A 17,667-nucleotide genomic window follows, 5' to 3' on the forward strand; every position below is an offset into this window, starting at 1 on the left:
TCAATTTATGAATTTGGAGGTCAGAATATTCAGCCCATGCAGCATGGTGTGTTTTACCATTTGAAAATCCTCTCTAGCTTTTGCTCAGCCAAGAGTCTCAGTGGGATATGGGAGAAGCAAAGGCTGTGAGCCAGCCAGTCTATAGATAGACACCAGTCTCACAGATGACTTGTCTCCCCTGCTTTTCACCTTCTGTGGCAGTGTAAAATCCCCTTTGGCAAGGGCATTCTTGTGTAAGAAAGACAATGGTATGATCTGATGAAAGACAGGTGACCCCTTGTCTTATCTTGTCTGTCTCCTTCCATTCCTTGCCACCTGGCTCCCATTCTTGTGTGTGGCTGTACATGTTTGCAGCAATGTTTGGGGAGGAAGATGCTGTTATGGTTTGACATTCCCCAAATGGCTAAACACTTCCAGGGTAGTGCAACAAGGAGGTACTGTGAACATTTCAGAGACAGGGTTCAAAGTAGAATCTTTAGGATACTGGCAGTATACAATCCAAAGATATTGTGTTCCTCTCCTTCCTTCTTCTGCTTTCTCACTCTCTCCTGTCTCTCATTTCTATTTTGAGATCCAACTTTTCACTTTGATTTTTATTTCCGCCATGATATGTTACTCTTACTAGAGGGTCTATCAAGAACACTGTCTCATCTTAAGTTTTAACCTCCAGAACAATGAAGCAAAATGAACCTCTCCTTCCTTCATCAGTTCCTTGTGCTAGGAATTTTGCTTAATTAGTACTGCAAAGCTTCTTGTCTGATATAGACACTTGTGGTTTGAACAAGTTTGCTTCCCATAGACTAATGTGGTTGAATGTCCATTAGCAATGGCACTATTATTAGGAGGTGTGTTCTTATTGGAGTAGGTGTGGCCTGCTTGGAAGAAGTCTGTCACCGTGGGAGCAGGCTTTGAGGTCTCCTATGCTTAAGCTGTGTCCAGTGTGGAAGGTAGTTTCCTACTTCTGCTGTCTGTAAACCAGTCCCAGTTAAATGTTTGCCTTTATAAGAATTGCCTGGACCATGATGTCTCTTCACAGCAAGGGAAACCCTAACTGTGGAGAGTTAGGAGAGAGTGTTGATCTCTAACCCCATAACAGATTCCTCAGCTACTTGAATTCCAGGAGAATGGCAGACATAATTCTCATTTTCTTGAGAAAATGTATATGCTTATGTTGTTAGGGCCAGCTCATCAGAGGGCTATGACTGCAAAACACTCTTCTGAACAGCAGATACACCTTAACTAAGTGTGTCCCTTCTCTCCAACGTTCTTGGAGTTGCACATTCCTATCCCAGAATTCTTTCTATCCCTGAGCTGCCTAGGAATCTAACAGCCTGAATGAATTCTGACCACCAACAAGGAACTATACCTCGTAGGCTTGAATTCTTGTCAGATCCCCTGCCATGCTGTCTGTTTGCTGTGGTAGTGATGATAATTCTTCAAATAAACTTTTTATTTATTTTAAGACTTGTAGATGAAATGATTATAAAACCCTTCTTCCTTTATCTGTTTGTTGGTATGTGCAGAGATAAAAAAATGTCTGGGAGGTATGAGTTTAGTAAGAATCTGTGTCTAAACTTGTATAGGATTACAATTAAGAAGTGTCAAAACAAATTAAATAGAGGAAACAGAAACACTCTACTGAAATCTAGCTTCATGGGGGTAGATTAAGTTTGTATACATTATCAAATTAGAGTTGTAATTTTTTTGCCAATGTTTTTGACCAAGTTTTGCCTACAAGTTGGACATGTTTTCATTGGTGTTCATTAGAATGTTGTTTGATCTATGGTTGTAGGAAGGGTATTGTCAGGTGGCCTTAGCTGTTATAGTCTTAAAAAACTATCATGTTCTGGGCAAGGGCATCTTTCAAAACTGATGTTTGTGGCTAAGGAGTTGGCACAGCAGAAACGCAGAGACAGGTAAGGCTCTCAGATAGTTGGCTTTGGGAGAAATCTTAACAGGTTGTTGAATATTGCATGGACCTGCACTGTGGCCTGTGTTTTCAGAATTCTCCTGGCTTCTGCTTTGTAGGGTCCCAGAGATCCACAAACTCACTGTCATGTTTCACTTTACCCATGCAGGTTTCCCTAGATAGACTGCTCTCTCATTTAAGTCCTTCTTTGTCCCTGCATCATAGAGGTTTCAAATTAAGTCTCCACCTTCAAGCAGGAAACCCATATTTTGTATTGACTTCTCTCATTTAACACAGGATAGTGGGCAGATGATCAGAACTTTGCATGGAAACTTCCAATGGTACCCAACAATAATATTCTGAAGGAAAGGTGGGTGCAAAAAGGAGAATGTGGGCTCTGGGGTAATGCCACCATGTCTCCTGTAGTTTCCACCGGCTGTTTCTGTTTTAATGAATAAAATTAGGCTGGTCTTACCTTTGAGTTTTCTTTCCAGAAGGAAGGTGGAAGCATCTGAACAGGCAGATGAGTCTTCAGGGTTCTAGGTGAAGGCATTTTGTTAGCCAGATCCAGACCTAGGAGGTAAGACAACTTTGTTTAGCCAGATCTTTCTCCCCAGCTATGTGGATCCAATGTGTTGAGCACTAGAAACTGTATTGACCTAATGAGTGACTCTACAGTCTTACATATGTAAGACATATGTTTCCCTTTATCGTGAGGGCAGATTTCCAGCTCATTCTGGATGATACTCCACATTGATGGATGAAACCACACCTTGAAAAAGACTACTTAGTTATACATATCTTTTGCCCTTTACCTAAATTTATATTCCATGTCATGATCCTGAAGATGGACTCAGGAAGGGGTAGTCACTGGAACATTTTATTTACTTTGTAGTGGATTCTCAACTATAGTTATGTTATCCTATGAAAGTATTCCTACGGATACTTTACATGCTAAAACTATATTGGGTAAATTGGTCTCTGGACCAGCCATAAATTCCTATACAATGTGTTCCTGACTTCAAGGCTGTGAGAAATACCTGAGTTTTAACTGCTCTCTCTCCATTATGTAAACAATGCTTCCTTGTTGTGTATGTCCACAGCTGCCATTCTGTACATATTTCAATCGAAGTTTTTGTTATTGAAATCTTGAACAAGTTTAGAGGTTGTGGCTGCTTCTCTCTACTGGTCATAAATAAAAGCTCCATTTAGTTTGACTTATTCAGGCCTTTCAGGTTTTTTTTTTTTTTTTTTTCTTCAAACCATATAACATTTCAAGGTCCCACAAAATTGCCTGAGGACCTAAGGTGGGTGCCTTCTATGTAAGGGTGAGAGCTGTTGGTAATAGAGAGGCCATTGAAAAATTGTTCCTCAGCCTCAGGAATTAACAATCCGCCCCCCCCCCCCCCCCACCAACTTGTCCTCTAAAATTTTTGAAAGAGTCCATGAATGCACCTGTATTTGGGATGCTTGGAGGTAAGATAAAACAAGGTTTTGGGCTTCTGGTATGTCTTAAATGCCAATCATGAAGGGATTCATGGTAAAATCTGGAAAGAATGTAAGAATTCCTGAGTCCAGGTTCTAGCCAGGAGAGCACTGCAAATCCTCAGGATCTGGTTTGTCCTGGTGGCCACCAATTTGTGTCCTGTTTGTTGTATCATTTCATTGTCTCTGTCCCTTGTCAGTCTTTGGTATTCTCGTGTTCCCATTAATCTTTTTCATTTACAGGCAGATGTGGGAAAACTGAACCTCAATGATGGTCTCAGCCTCCCTCTTGGAATACAAATTATAAAACTTTAAATTAGTTTTCAGAGCATGAGAATCAGAATGTGGAATTCACTTCTCCAAGAGAACTCTCTGTTCACTTGGTAAGTTGGATTGGCCAACCTTCAGTGCGGGATGGCCTGATACTGGTCACTCAACATTGATGTTTAACGCCAAGGTTCAGTATAATGTTCTAGGAAGTCCTGGGTTAATTTTCCTATGTTTGAGTGTGACTAGATAATCTTGCAAACACAACCCTCCTGGCTTTTACAGTGCAATAATGTGAGATCCAGATTATAATAGTACAGAAGAAAAAGCCTCTCAAACTGCCAGAGAACCCAGACTCTGAGGTTTTACAGCCATTCTATCCCTCACTTCAGAATCCTTCTGATCTCACCACCTTTGACTGTCCTTAGCTATTCCTACATCTAGAGTGGATTCTCTTATGTTCTACATTTCTACTCTAAGCTGTATTCAAGGCTTTCTTTTTCTGACTCATCCTCAAATGACCCAGATATAGCCAAACTCCAAGCCTGGTTCTCTCTTTGGCTGCGTGGGCCCAGTACCACAAGGGAAGCTATGAGTGATAACCATACCTTTCCTACAACTCCATTTATGGTCCATGTTCCCCTTTCTAACTGTGAAAAATCAAAATACTAATTTTTCTGATAAACCTCAAAGTATAATTTATTTTCTCAGACAAAGTTTCACACTCACCAGCCTACCTGAAACAACTGCCAAAAACTCCTCAAACTCTACTTACCCTAGGGAAGGGGGAGGGGGATGGGGCTGGAGGGGCTGGGGAGGCAGAAATCTGAAGGGAAGCAAGGAAGTTCATAGCCTCTGAAGACCCCCATGATTCTGGAAATTGCCTTTCTGTCTCCCAGACTTCAATAAGACTTCAATACTGGATAAAGTAAGGGAGTCCCCACCCCATATATGATGAGTGATCTCTATAATGCTGTACAGAGCCTACAAATTTGTTTAAGGTTAATGGAGTTTGGCATAAACAAGCTAAAACTCTTACCATGTTTCTGGAAAGGCTATAGGAACCCTTCCAGACCTATATATCCATATATCTAGAAGCCCCAGAGAATAGAAGGGTGATTAACATAGCCCTTGTTAACCTGTCATAATCATTGATCATAAAGCCCCAGGGAAGAATCCTGTGATTAACATTGCCTTTATTACCCAGTCACATCCACAGATTGGGAAACCCCAGGAACCACCTCAGAGCCTGAGAAAGGCAGATCTGTGAGGTTAAGGCTAGCCTGATCTGCAGAGCAAGTTCTAGGACAGCCAAGTTTAGGCAGTAAAGGAAGCTATAGAAACCAGAAAGCTGGTAAAAATTTATTCAACAAAGGAAGCCGTGTTTCAGCCTCAGCAAACATCAGAGTTTGACAACTTCAGTCATGTGCTTCTGGCTTTAGAGTCAAGGATACAAGAAATGAGTTCTGGAATCTCTCTATGCAACTAAGAACAATGGCAGAGGCCAAACATATGTCAGGGGTGTCTCTGCACAGAGGCCTAGAAAGACCATCTTGTGAAGCTGTAAAGGTGAAGCCTGAAGCCTGGATTGCCTTGGAGATTCCAAGATGTTGGAAATCCTAATGACATTGGATACCTGCCAAGAAAAGTGGCTAACAGGTGTAGTGGAACCAGCCCAAGAGGAAAAAAAAAAGTATTTTACAATCAATCAAAAGTAAAAGGAGTTGGAGATCTGAAGAATACTTGACATCAGACATTGAAAATGGAGTGTTTGGAGGTTACTCAGCTGACGTTTGGTCTTGCTTTTGTTCTAACTATGCCCCCTTTCCTCTGTTTTGGAATGGTAATACACATTATCTGTCATTATAGGATAATGCCTGACATGATCAAGTTGGAAAAACAAAAGTCTGCTTTGGTGGATGGCTTAAGAACTTACATAGATAGTGGCCTTATTTCTTTCACCCTGTGCTGAGGAAGCATATCATGGTGGAGCATGTGGAAGAACAAAGCCTTTCTTCTCAAGCCATATACAAAAGGGTCAGATGTTGGGGTTCTATTATTTCCTAAAGGGCAGGATCCAGGATCAATGGCTTAAATGTATCTCACACATGGCCAACCACATGGGGCTCTACTGATTCTCCCAAGTGCCTTCCTGGGGAAGCAGGCATTTAACTTTCAGACTTTTGTGACACATATGGTCCAAACTGTAGCCCATGACTTTATTTACCTCTTATACATGCATAACACTTCAGATGCTTGCATACCATAGGCCATTTGCCTTATGCTCCATAGTCATGCATTTTAGGAAAGGAATTGTGTTGTGTTGACCTGGGCTGCTTTCACACTCCTTTCTGGTTCCATTTGAAAGCATGTTTTAGAAGGAAGACTGTAGAAATGATCTTCCTCTGTGTAAAAACTGATATTGCACAATGATTGCATTCCCTTGTACCTCAGTTAGGTAAACTCACCTGAGTTGAGGGGTGGAGGCAAAGTCCACTCAATGAAAGGGTGTCGGTCATAGGTGTTGGCCCGTTGGCACTTTTGAACATCCCCATCATTTTGGATCATGTCCACAATTTCCTGTGTCCAGGTGGTACCTAGAAGCATTAATTATTTTCAGTTCTACCCACTCATGGCACAATTCAATTCTATTCTATTTAATCAATCACTCATATAGTGAACAAAACTGTAGTCAGATTTGCTGGGTTCTAGATAGAATCAGCTCACCTATTACATTCTTTGTCTTTCTCTAAACACTAGTGGCCCTCTGGGCTCATTGTCACTTTTTGCTTGTAGTGTATGCTGTTTTTAATCCTCTGTCCTCTTTCTTCCTGGCATTTAATAAATTACTTTGTCCCTCATAAATGGAGTTTGAGTGAATAAGTGTGGAATCAGGCAAATGTGGATTGAATCAAAGATGAATTAGCCAATGCATTTGCATTTCTCCTTTTGAGGGAGACATGACAGAGACCGGACATCTACTTTTCTCTTTCAAATTAAGAGATACTCTCATTTTAGTTAGGTAATTAGCTAACTAAAGGCTGCAGTTTTCAGGTTTTTTTTGTACCAAGGTGCAGTCACTACTTTTGATTGTCTCTTTTTCTCACAGATAAACCAAACACACTAGGTATAAACATAACCAAAAGGTAGCTACTGCCACAGGAATGCTGGGAAGGGAGAAATGTCCTTGAGCAATGCACAGGAAGGTTTCTTATTTATTGCTCAAAGACTTGAGTAGAATCATGGCCGTTTTGACATGAAGAATGGAAGTACAAATTGAATGTCATCAGCCCTAGAAAATAATATTATCTTGAGGGGATCAGGGCCAGTTTGTTCCACCTAGAAGTATATGTAGTGTTTATGGGAGGTTGAGAGGTGCTGAGAGAAATACTGTAATAAAGCCAGTTGTGTGTGTTTGTGTGTGTGTGTGTGTGTCTGTGTGTGTGTGTGTGTGTGTATGTGAGACAGAGAGACAGAGAGACAGAGAGACAGACAGAGAGAGAGAGAGAGAGAGAGAGAGAGAGAGAGACAGAGACAGAGACAGAGACAGAGACAGAGACAGAGAGAGACAGAGAGAGAAGAGACCATTGGTCAGAGGTCAGAGGTCCTTGCCGGTAGATGTATATTTTTCAAGCTAGATTATCAAAAATTTCTGCTCTAAGACAAAGTACATGTTTAAGTTCAGATGTGGGAAAGCAACATGTCCAGTGAAAGCCAGACAGAAATAGAGAGCCTATAGTAACCCTAATCCCTGTTTAGAAACTCCTAAGCTAGATCTTGGCCCAATTAGAAACAGGAGTTGAAATGCCAACCAATATGGAGCACAAAAGTGGTCCTTTTTCAAAATTCAGCTGAAATTTCATGCCAAAAATCTGTTTCTAAATCAAGTGTCAAAACCACTAACTTTAACATACTCTGTAGAGTGACAAAAACAAATGGTATTGGGGAGGAAAAAGACCCACTAGTCATTCACCAATGTTTCCTCAAGGAGGATGTTCCTTGCTTTTCCCCTTGATCAGGTCCATGACATTCTTGGTTTTTTCTGATACTTTCCCATAGTTTCCTCTTTGTTCCATAGGATTCTAATAACTGGTAACTCTTCTCCATTTTTCTCACAATGGGTATACATGTGTTCACAGCATTACTTCTGGGCTACACGCACTCAAGTCCATGTCAATCTAGGCCACTAGAGGGCATAGTTTAGGTGCTAGAGAGGTGAATACAGAAGGGTTGCTGGGCTGGCAGAACTCAAGAATTTCCATTTTATTTCCCACAGTTTGGGCTTTGTAATTTCTGTGTGAATACCTTGTAATTTTACTTAGTCTTTGGGAATTTGTTATGGTTGGGCCATCTCTGTCTTTCAAGAGCTTAATTAAAGGAGAATCAAGTAGGATAGGGTATTGACCCTTATGAGTTGGAATGGTTGTTTTGTTCATTTTGTTTTTACCCTCCAGGGATTTGCCAAGATAAAGCCCCACCAATGCAGATGCCCATGTTAGGAAGCAGTTGTTTCCTGTAAGTGGCCTTTCCTGCTGCTGTTCCTTATACCCACCTGCTTTTGCATAGGTAGCAATGAGGAGATCATCAGGCTTTGCTTGGAAGTTCCAGATTTTGTCCCAGTTATCACTGGTAATCTTGGCCATGAGAATTCCATTCACTTCCCTAGTTTCTGGCTGCAGGTTCTGTTCATCAAGGTGGAGGTCTTTCATTTCTTCCAAGGACATCTTGACAGGTTCTGTACGAAGGGAATTTATGTTATTTCTAATGTTTAGGCTTAACTTTGAAAGCATTTCTCTCAGGTGGTCAGAAGAGTTACTGACATTTTTTGTGTTTATTTAGTAAGAAAAGTAATGTTGTCAGCATGTGGGACATTTGCAACCTGCCTACAAACATCTCTGAGGGGACAGCTACCAGGGAGGAAGATAACCAGGGAGGAATCTGCCATTTTGTATTGTCTCCTTGGAGCCAGACTGTCTGAGACCTAAGAAACAGACAGAGACATGGTTCATGCCATAGATCATGGCTTACTGTGGGATTCAAGGAGCATGACGTGGATTGGATTCAGAGCAGTGCTGAAGTGGGTTGAGCTAAACTGTTTCTGACCTGACTAGTACAAAGTTTATAGAAATGCCTTCATGGAACATCTTGTTAGGGTCCTTCCCTTTGAAACTTTGTTCATCATCAAAGGGTCACAGCAAGGCAGTCTGGCTGACAGAAATCTCTCTGAAAGTCAGCAGTGGTAAGGCTCAGCTGAAGAGCAACTACAATCTAAAGCTATCCTGTATATCTTGGAGAACAAACACAATGGTGTTAGGGTAACCAACCCCACAAATATTGTATGAACTGGCTATGTATGTGTGTCCCTGTACTTTCTCTTGTTAATCGCTAAACTGGCAGTGCCAGGTATTGGCAGCACATGTGGTATTATCATTTTTATAGCCCACAATACCCGCTTTCTATATAAATGTTTGTTGATTCCCCACCTACCCAAAAAGATGTAAACAGAGTGATCAAGTAGTCTCTGAGATTATCATGTTCAAAAGCAAGCTGCCTTTGGGAGGTCACATAGCCCTCAGTCTGGCCAAAAGGCAACAATAGACTGGTGACATAGTCCTGGTTCTGATTGAGTAAGCTGTGGAACCTTTCCCACTATGCTCTTCCACTTTTTATTGTATGAGAGAGTATAGGGCTTTGGATGAATAAAGATCTGGAGGCTTGTGCTTGGAGCAGAATTGGAGCATAGCAGGGAGGTAGAGCAGAGAGAACCACATGGTAGAGACTAGTGATAGGGGAGCTGGGCTGAGTCTAGCTGGCTATCTGAGGAACTGCCCCCAGCACAAAAGCTAACAGGCTCATACTATATGTCTATACTAAATGTCTCTGTGACTTTGTTATTAAATCTCAAGCAGGAACCCCAAAAGTCCCTACAATACAATGGCTTAAGACATGACAGCTATTTCTATGATGAATAATTTTGTTTCAATTTTTTGAAATCCTAGAATTATATTTATATAATTATTATATTTATTTATTTATATTATTTATATTTTATTTATTTATATTTTATTAATTATATTTATATATTTATATATACATATATATGTAATATATATTTTATATATTACATAGAGCTGTATATGCTGTTGCTACCTGTAGTTAGCCCTAGCACTTGGAGGCTGAAGCAGGAGGACTTTGAATTTGAGACCAGTCTGGACTGCAAAGACATATATACTCATATCATTTTCATATAGAAGTAAAACAAGAAAAGCCATAGCATTTCTGGTTTTGTTCTAAGATTATAAGAATGATCTCGGGATGTTTAGCAAATGCTGATGTGGCTAAGAGTTTGATATAATGAAACATCTGACAGGTGAAACTTGCAGTTAGAGCTTAATGTATTATTGGGGCATTATGTAGGAAGATTCAGTTTTATCAGGTTTGTAAGTGAGAGATCTGAGTTACCGTACTGAAAAGCTTAACTTACAAGATTTAGGATAACTTTTGAGGTAGGATATTCATTTGCAGAATAAGGGTTTACACTGTCACCCATAGTTCTGAATGTTGCATATGAGTTTAATAAAGTTATTATAATGGTCACTCCATTTATAAGAGACAGGTATTCTTTGAAAATTCTGCTGTCACTTATAGCATGCAAAGTGACCAGCAAGCAAAGGCTAGAAAATGCTGGTTTGTGGCTTGGCAGCTCTTTCCTCTCACACTGCAGTTGTGTGAGATACACTGAGACATCCATCTTTCCTCTTCTTCCTGGTAAAGTTTAATGCCTTGCTTTCTATTCTTTTTTTTTTTCTTTTTCTTTTCTTTTTTTTTTTTCGAGACAGGGTTTCTCTGTGTAGTTCTGGCTGTCCTGGAACTCACTCTGTAGACCAGGCTGGCCTCGAACTCAGAAATCCGCCTGCCTCTGCCTCCCAAGTGCTGGGATTAAAGGCGTGCGCCACCACTGCCCGATTGCTTTCTATTCTTAAGGCCAGGCATTTACTTATTTATAGGCTGCTACAGAAGTTTCTGGGAATGTGGCAGGATTAGTGCCCTCGTTCCTGAGGCAGTGGGCTCTACCTGGTGGGCTGTTCCTGTCTCAGCTGCTTTGACCTGAAAAGGTTCATTTAACTTATCTTCTATTTGTGGTTTCCAAACTAGAAAGAGGGGGGGGTTTCCCTTTCTTTGAGAGGAAGAGTAGGGAGTAATGGGGGAGCAATTTGTAAGGGTAGGACTAGGAGAAGAGGAGAGGAGGGGCCTGTGATCAAGATGTAAAGTGAATAAATAAAGAAATAAATAAATAGGGAAAAATGTAAGGACTCTGGGATAAATAAAACATACGTGGCAACTATCTTTTAAGGGCATTCCCTCCTCTTTTCTTCTGAAGTGAAACACTTACTGGCAATGTGTTGACCTTTTCCAGAAATTCATTTTACCAAGGTCAGAGGTGAGTAAACAGGGCAGGAGAGTCTGCAGGTAAGTCCTGAAGTAGCCTGAGGTAAGAGTAGTTTCTGAAATTTCTGCTTTTTTCTCAGAGACTTACTTTATTATGGAAAATGAATGTTCTGTGAAGCAGCAGAATGATACAAAGGAAATCTCAGTGCATACTAAGTGCAAGAAAGCTGTCTGTAAAGGTGACATATTGTGTGATTCCAACTATGTGGTCTTATCAGGAAGGTGAACCTGTGGAGACAGTGGAGGTGAGCTAGGGAAAGATGAAGATGGAAAGCTAGAGGTGGTTAGGGGGCAGAAATGACTGCATAATAACATGGATGTGGATGCCAATTATACAAGCTCCATAGGATGTGTGTGTGAAACCCAGGCATGGTGGGATAAGCTTGTCATCCCAGAACTGAGGAAGGAAGATCAAGGTTACCCTCAGCTACATAGTGAGTATGAAAACCAGCCACGAATCGAAAGAGAGAATGATAGGGGGAGACAGAGACAGAGAGACATAAAGACAGACAGAGACAGAGTTGAAGACAACATGTGGAAGAGCTAAGCCAAAAATGCAGCCAGATAGTCCCTTCTCTCTTTCCTAGGACTTCAAGGACAGCAGCCTCACCAAAACCCTGATCTTAGAACTTATATCTCAGAACTTGGAAGCTAGAAAGCTTATGTTGCTTTAAACCACCAAATTTGTAGTAATCTCTTAAGCAGCAATATGAAGCTGACACAATAGCTACAAAGAAATGAAATACAGACCAGGTGAGACCTCTGCCTGGTCTGCTGTTGTGTGGACCCCGGATCCCACCCGAGACATTCTGGAGGCTCCACGGATCCCACAGCCAGTGTTTGGTAGGAAGACCCACATACTGCCCTGAGCCCATAGCTGGGTGCTGTGAGCGCTCAGATTCCAGCAGATACCCCTGCTCCCCGCCCCTGTGGACGAGCACTCCCCTTCTGCCCCTCTCCGGGATCTGAGGCCTGGACCAGACCTCTGCCTGATCTGCTGTTGTGTGGACCCCGGATTCCGCCTGAGACATACTGGAAGATCCACTCAACCCAGAGCCACAGAGGAACAACTGAACTCAGAGCGTCAAACAACATATCCTGAGATATCCTAGAGGAGACACTGCACCCAGAACAGCAGACACCTAGCTGGACTGCTACCTTGGAGGCATCATATCCTGAGGCATCCTAGAGGTACCACTATAATCAGTGCAGCTGGAAAAGATCACAGAGACATCTGGACCCCTAGGAGAGCAGACACAAGCGAGATAACTGGAAAGGCAGGCTTCAGTCAGAGACAGCAAGCACAGGCAGCACTAGAGTTAACCAGATGGTGAAAGGCAAGCACAAGAACGTAAGCAACAGAAACCAGTTACATGGCATCATCAGAACCCAGTTCCCCCATCATAGCAAGCCCCGAACACCCCATCACACCAGAAAAGCAGGATTCAGAATTAAAATCACTTCTCATGATAATGATAGAGGACTTCAAGAAGGACATAAATAACACTCTCAACTTAACGAGAACACTGGTAGACAGAAACCCTTAAAGAGGAAACACAAAAATCCCTTAAGGAATTGCAAGAAAATGAAACCAAACAGGAGAAGGAATTAAACAAAACCATGCAGGATCTAAAAATGGAAGTAGAAACAATAAAGAAATTACAAAGAGAGACAACCCTGGAGATAGAAAACCTAAAAAAACGACCAGGAGTCATAGACACAAGTATCACCAACAGAATACAAGAGATGGAAGAGAGAATCTCATGTGCAGAAGATACCATGGAAAACATTGACACAACTGTCAAAGAAAATGCAAAATACAAAAAGCTACTAACCCAAAATATACAAGAAATCCAAGACACAATGAGAAGGCCAAACCTAAGGATAATAGGTATAGATAAGGGGGAAGAGTCCCAACTTAAAGGACCAGTAAATATCCTCAATACAATTATAGAGGAAAGCTTCCCTAACCTAAAGAAAGAGATGTCCATAAATATACAAGAAGCCTACAGAACTCCAAATAGCTTAGACCAGAAAAGAAATACTTCCCACCACATAATAGTCAAAACATCAAATGTACAAAACAAAGAAAAAATACTAAAAGCAGTAAGGGAAAAAGGCAAAGTAACATATAAAGGCATACCTATAAGAATTACACCAGACTTCTCACCAGAGACCATAAAAGCCAGAAGATCCTGGACCGATATCATACAGACCCTAAGAGAACACAAATGCCAGCCCAGACTACTATACCCAGCAAAACTGTCAACCATTATTGATGGAGAAACCAAAATATTCCATGACAAATCCAAATTTACACAGTATCTCAACACAAATCCAGTACTTCAAAGGATAATTGGTGGAAAACTCCATCACAAGGAGGGAAACTACAACCTAGAAAAAGCAAGAAAGTAATCTTCCAAAAACCATAAAAGAAGGTAGCTACACAACCAACAGATTGGGAAAAGATCATTACCAATCCTACATCTGATAGAGGGCTAATATCGAATATATACAAAGAACTCAAGAAATTAGACGCCAAACAACAAAATAACTCCATTAAAAAATGTGGTACAGAGCTAAACAAAGAATTCTCAACTGAGGAAACACGAATGGCCGAGAAGCACCTTAAGAAATGCTCAACATCCTTAGTCATCAGGGAAATGCAAATCAAAACAACACTGAGATACCACCTGACACCAGTCAGAATGGCTAAGATCAAAAATTCAGGTGATAGTAGATGCTGGCAAGGATGTGAAGAAAGAGGAACACTCCTTCATTGTTGACGGGGTTGCAAGCTGGTACAACCACTCTGGAAGTCAGTCTGGCGGTTCCTCAGAAAATTGGACATAGCACTACCTGAGGAACCAGCTATACCACTCCTGGGTATATACCCAGAAAATGCCTCAACAAATAACAAAGACATATGCTCCACTATGTTCATAGCAGCCCTATTTATAATAGCCAGAAGCTGGAAAGAACCCAGATGCCCTTCAACAGAGGAATGGATACAAAAATGTGGTACATTTACACAATGGAATATTACTCAGCTATTAAAAATAATGAAATTCTAAATAGAATTCTAAATTCTAAATGAAATTCTATAGCTGGTTCCTCAGGTAGTGCTATGTCCAATTTTCTGAGGAACCGCCAGACTGACTTCCAGAGTGGTTGTACCAGCTTGCAACCCCATCAACAATGAAGGAGTGTTCCTCTTTCTTAGATTTAGAAATTGAGAAATTCTTAGGTAAATGGATGGAACTAGAAAATATCATCCTGAGTGAGGTAACCCAATTACAAAAGTACACACATGGTATTTACTCACTGATAAGCGGAGATTAGCCCAAAAGTTTGAAACAACAAAGATTCAACTACCAGATGACATGAAGCTCATGAAGAAGAAAGAACAAGTGAGGATGCTTAGGTCTTTCTTAGAAGGAGTAACTAAATACCCAAGGGAGCAAATATGGAGACAAAGTGTGGGACAGAATCTGAAGGAGAGGTTGTATGGAGACCATTCCACGTGGCCATTCATCCCATGTGCAGTCACCAAAATAGATGCTGATATAGATGTCAGGAAGGGAAAGCTGACAGCAGCCTGATAAGGCTGTCTCCTTAGATGTCCCCCAGAGTCTGACATACCCAGAGGCAGATACTCGCAGCTAACCATTAATCTGATCAAAGGTTCCCAATGGAGAAGTTAGAGAGTATACTGAAGGAGCCTAAAGGGTTGGTGGCTCCATGAGGAGAGCAACAATACCAACCAACCAGAGCTCTCCAGGGTCTAAACCACCAGCCTAGGAGCATATATGGAGAGACACATGACTCCAGCTGTATATGTAGGGGAGGATGGCCTTGTTGGGCATAGGTGGGAGACGAGGTCATTGGTACCTTGAAGGCTGAGCACTGAGTGTGTGTGGGGGAATCTGATGGTGGGGAGGGGGATTGGGGGGTAGGTGGGTAAACACCCTCATAGAAGCAGGAGGAGGGGGGATGGGATAAGGGGTTCCTGGGTGGGGGGGGAATGTAGTAAGGGGATAAAAATTTTAAATGTAAATATTATATCCAATAAAAGAGGGGAAAAAAGAAAAGCAGTTAGAACCAACATCCTTAATAAAATGTCAGCCCTCTTAAAAAAAAACTATCTTGATACTAAAATTTGTTTTGAGAATTGTATATTGCAGAATGATCAGCCTTGGTGTATCTACTCAACAAGCAAGCTGGGCAGACCTGCTCAAACATCTGAGGTCCGGGAATTCCATCTGGAGGCAGTGAAGACACAGCATCAGAGGCTTGCCAACTTGCCCTTCCCCCCACTCCTCTTCTAATATCTCAACACCCATAATCAGCTTGAAGAAGCTAATGAAGAGTCAGCGCCCCTATTCCCTGGGCTTGGGGACTAAGGTGGTAAATGTTGGGCTGTCTTTCTAGGGAAAAGTAGTGGTTTTGTGGGAATAGAGAGGATTAGCTAGGATTTATTGCATAGCCATAACCTATTAATAGAAATCTGTATAATTAGTATCAAGATGAAGATATAAATTCTTAAATGGCACCAATTTACTTTGATTACAAATTTTAAGGTTTTCATTGGTACGAGCTTCTTATTGATATAAAAGTGAGATGAATATTGTTACTCTCATAGGCATTGTACCAGGATAACATATTTAGGAATACAAGGCTTAGACCCAGTCCTTCTTTAACTTTTTAAAACTGATTTGAGATGGACAGCCTGTGAGTTAAGAGACTATAGCAAATTCATGGCTTGGAGTTTATTGTTAGGGTGTTTCCTATATTTTATTTAGAGATAGCTGAGTAGAGTTAACAGACAACAGTCCAGATTACCTTACATGGATAGTTGGCTTTCAAAACATCAGAAATCCACAGAATTGACGTGACAAACATTTCTGTATTAATGTTCATTTTGATTAGAGACCTGTCTGCTCCTGACAGCTTCCTATATTGAATTCTAAGAAGAAATTGAGCATCTTTGCAGTTACTCCAGTTGTGGTGAGACAGCCACTAGGCAAGAATTGCCTCTTCCCATCTACAGACAAATTACTGTCCAGAAAAGGACACACTTGCAGAACAGTCGACTGATTATATCTGCCTAGACAGAGTAATCAGCCCTTAATAATTCTGCAGCACTAAGGTCTGTCAGATGATCCTGGGCCAGAAGGCAGAAGAACAGATGCTCCAATGTTTTGAAGTAGAGCGAGTGTCCAGGTGTTCAGAGGTCTCTATAAATTGGCTAAGTTTTAGAAGCTGTGCTTTGTGCTTCCCACAATTATAGTTAACTCAGTCATTCTGGATTTCTGACGGGGTTGAAAACATATAGCTATTGACCTTAAGAGAAAAGATTTGAGTGGATGGTCGTCAGCTGACATTCATCCTAAAGCCAGGTTCAGAACGAAATGTTTTAGTTAGGATAGATGACAGAGGTGCTGGTTAGTCAACAAAACGATATAAAAATATCGTTATATAAAAAAAAAATCAGTGCTGAAATTGATGAAATAGAACAAACCAAAACAACAATACAAAGAATCAATGAAATGGAGAGTTCATTATTTGAAAAGATTGGTGAACCTTTATCCAAATTAATGGAGAAAGAAATCAAATTAATAAAGCTTGCACATCCCACTGATTACAGAATAGGAATATGAGTTGCATATATATGTGACAGGCAGCTTGTCATTTCAAATTTGTGGGAATAATTTTTCTCTTCCTTTGCCATGCCCATACCATCACAGGGGTCTCTGTGTTATGTATGCCTCTTCGACAAGGTGATGCTGTGTTTGCTCTTATTATACTCCCTACTTTCTGTGGAAACAGGCTCTGTCTCAGGCCTTATCTCTAGTAGAGACTATAACTATCCCAAAAGTCTCTTCTCTTATTTCTTTTATATCTATCTTGATTTTCCTACGAGTTTGGCTAGTTCCACAAAGCATCATTGGAGATGTTTTAAGAAGTATTTTATACCACTGAAAGACATATTTCTCTATCAATGGCTACCTCAGGATATCTGTTCTTACATATACTTAACAATATTTTGGGGTTAAGATAATTCTATATTTTTAGATCTAAGTATCAATGGATATATATGCCATACCCTTATCTTATTATCTGAAGTCCTAGGGGTATTTTGTTTTGTTTTGAGACAGCGTCAAGTCATATAAATAGGCTGGCCTGGATTCATTGAGTAGCCTGCTAGCCTCAAACATGCAATCCCTCTGTTTTATGTCTTAGGACTTAGCTTCCTAAAATCTTGAGATTATATGCATTTACCACTACTTGGGCTCTGTTAGGAAATCTTAGGACTCTAATACATTTCCTTTCCCCAATGAGTAGGGTTTAAGGTAGTAAGTTCATTTCTATAGGAGCTACTACTGCAACTTTGTTGAGGGCTTATGTTTCCAGGGGAGCTCAGGACATGAGATGCAGATTCAGGATTTTGCTAACTTGAAGTTTGCTTTTATGTTGACTGCTATCTTTGAGATTACTGAGACAGATGAGCTGCATGGCTTGCTCTGTTGCACTGATCCCTGCCTACAAGAAATGAG

The 17,667-nt window shown here is 40.9% G+C and overlaps 1 protein-coding gene across 2 annotated transcripts in view; it reads right to left on the reverse strand.

Annotated features, from left to right (window-relative positions):
• LOC117722540 (sulfotransferase 1C1) overlaps positions 1–17,667 on the reverse strand; it is a 35,422-nt gene that overhangs the window by 4,520 nt on the left and 13,235 nt on the right. For both annotated transcript variants that reach the window (XM_034521750.2, XM_076915406.1), the window contains 3 exons: positions 8,214–8,396; positions 6,130–6,258; positions 2,385–2,482 (listed from right to left, as the gene is read on the reverse strand). In XM_034521750.2, coding sequence (XP_034377641.1) covers positions 2,385–2,482; positions 6,130–6,258; positions 8,214–8,385 — 399 coding nt within the window. In that variant the 5' untranslated portion in view covers positions 8,386–8,396. The remainder of the gene's footprint in view (positions 1–2,384; positions 2,483–6,129; positions 6,259–8,213; positions 8,397–17,667) is intronic.

The sequence above is a fragment of the Arvicanthis niloticus genome, chromosome 17, assembly GCF_011762505.2.
Source record: "Arvicanthis niloticus isolate mArvNil1 chromosome 17, mArvNil1.pat.X, whole genome shotgun sequence".
Taxonomy (NCBI): domain Eukaryota; kingdom Metazoa; phylum Chordata; class Mammalia; order Rodentia; family Muridae; genus Arvicanthis; species Arvicanthis niloticus.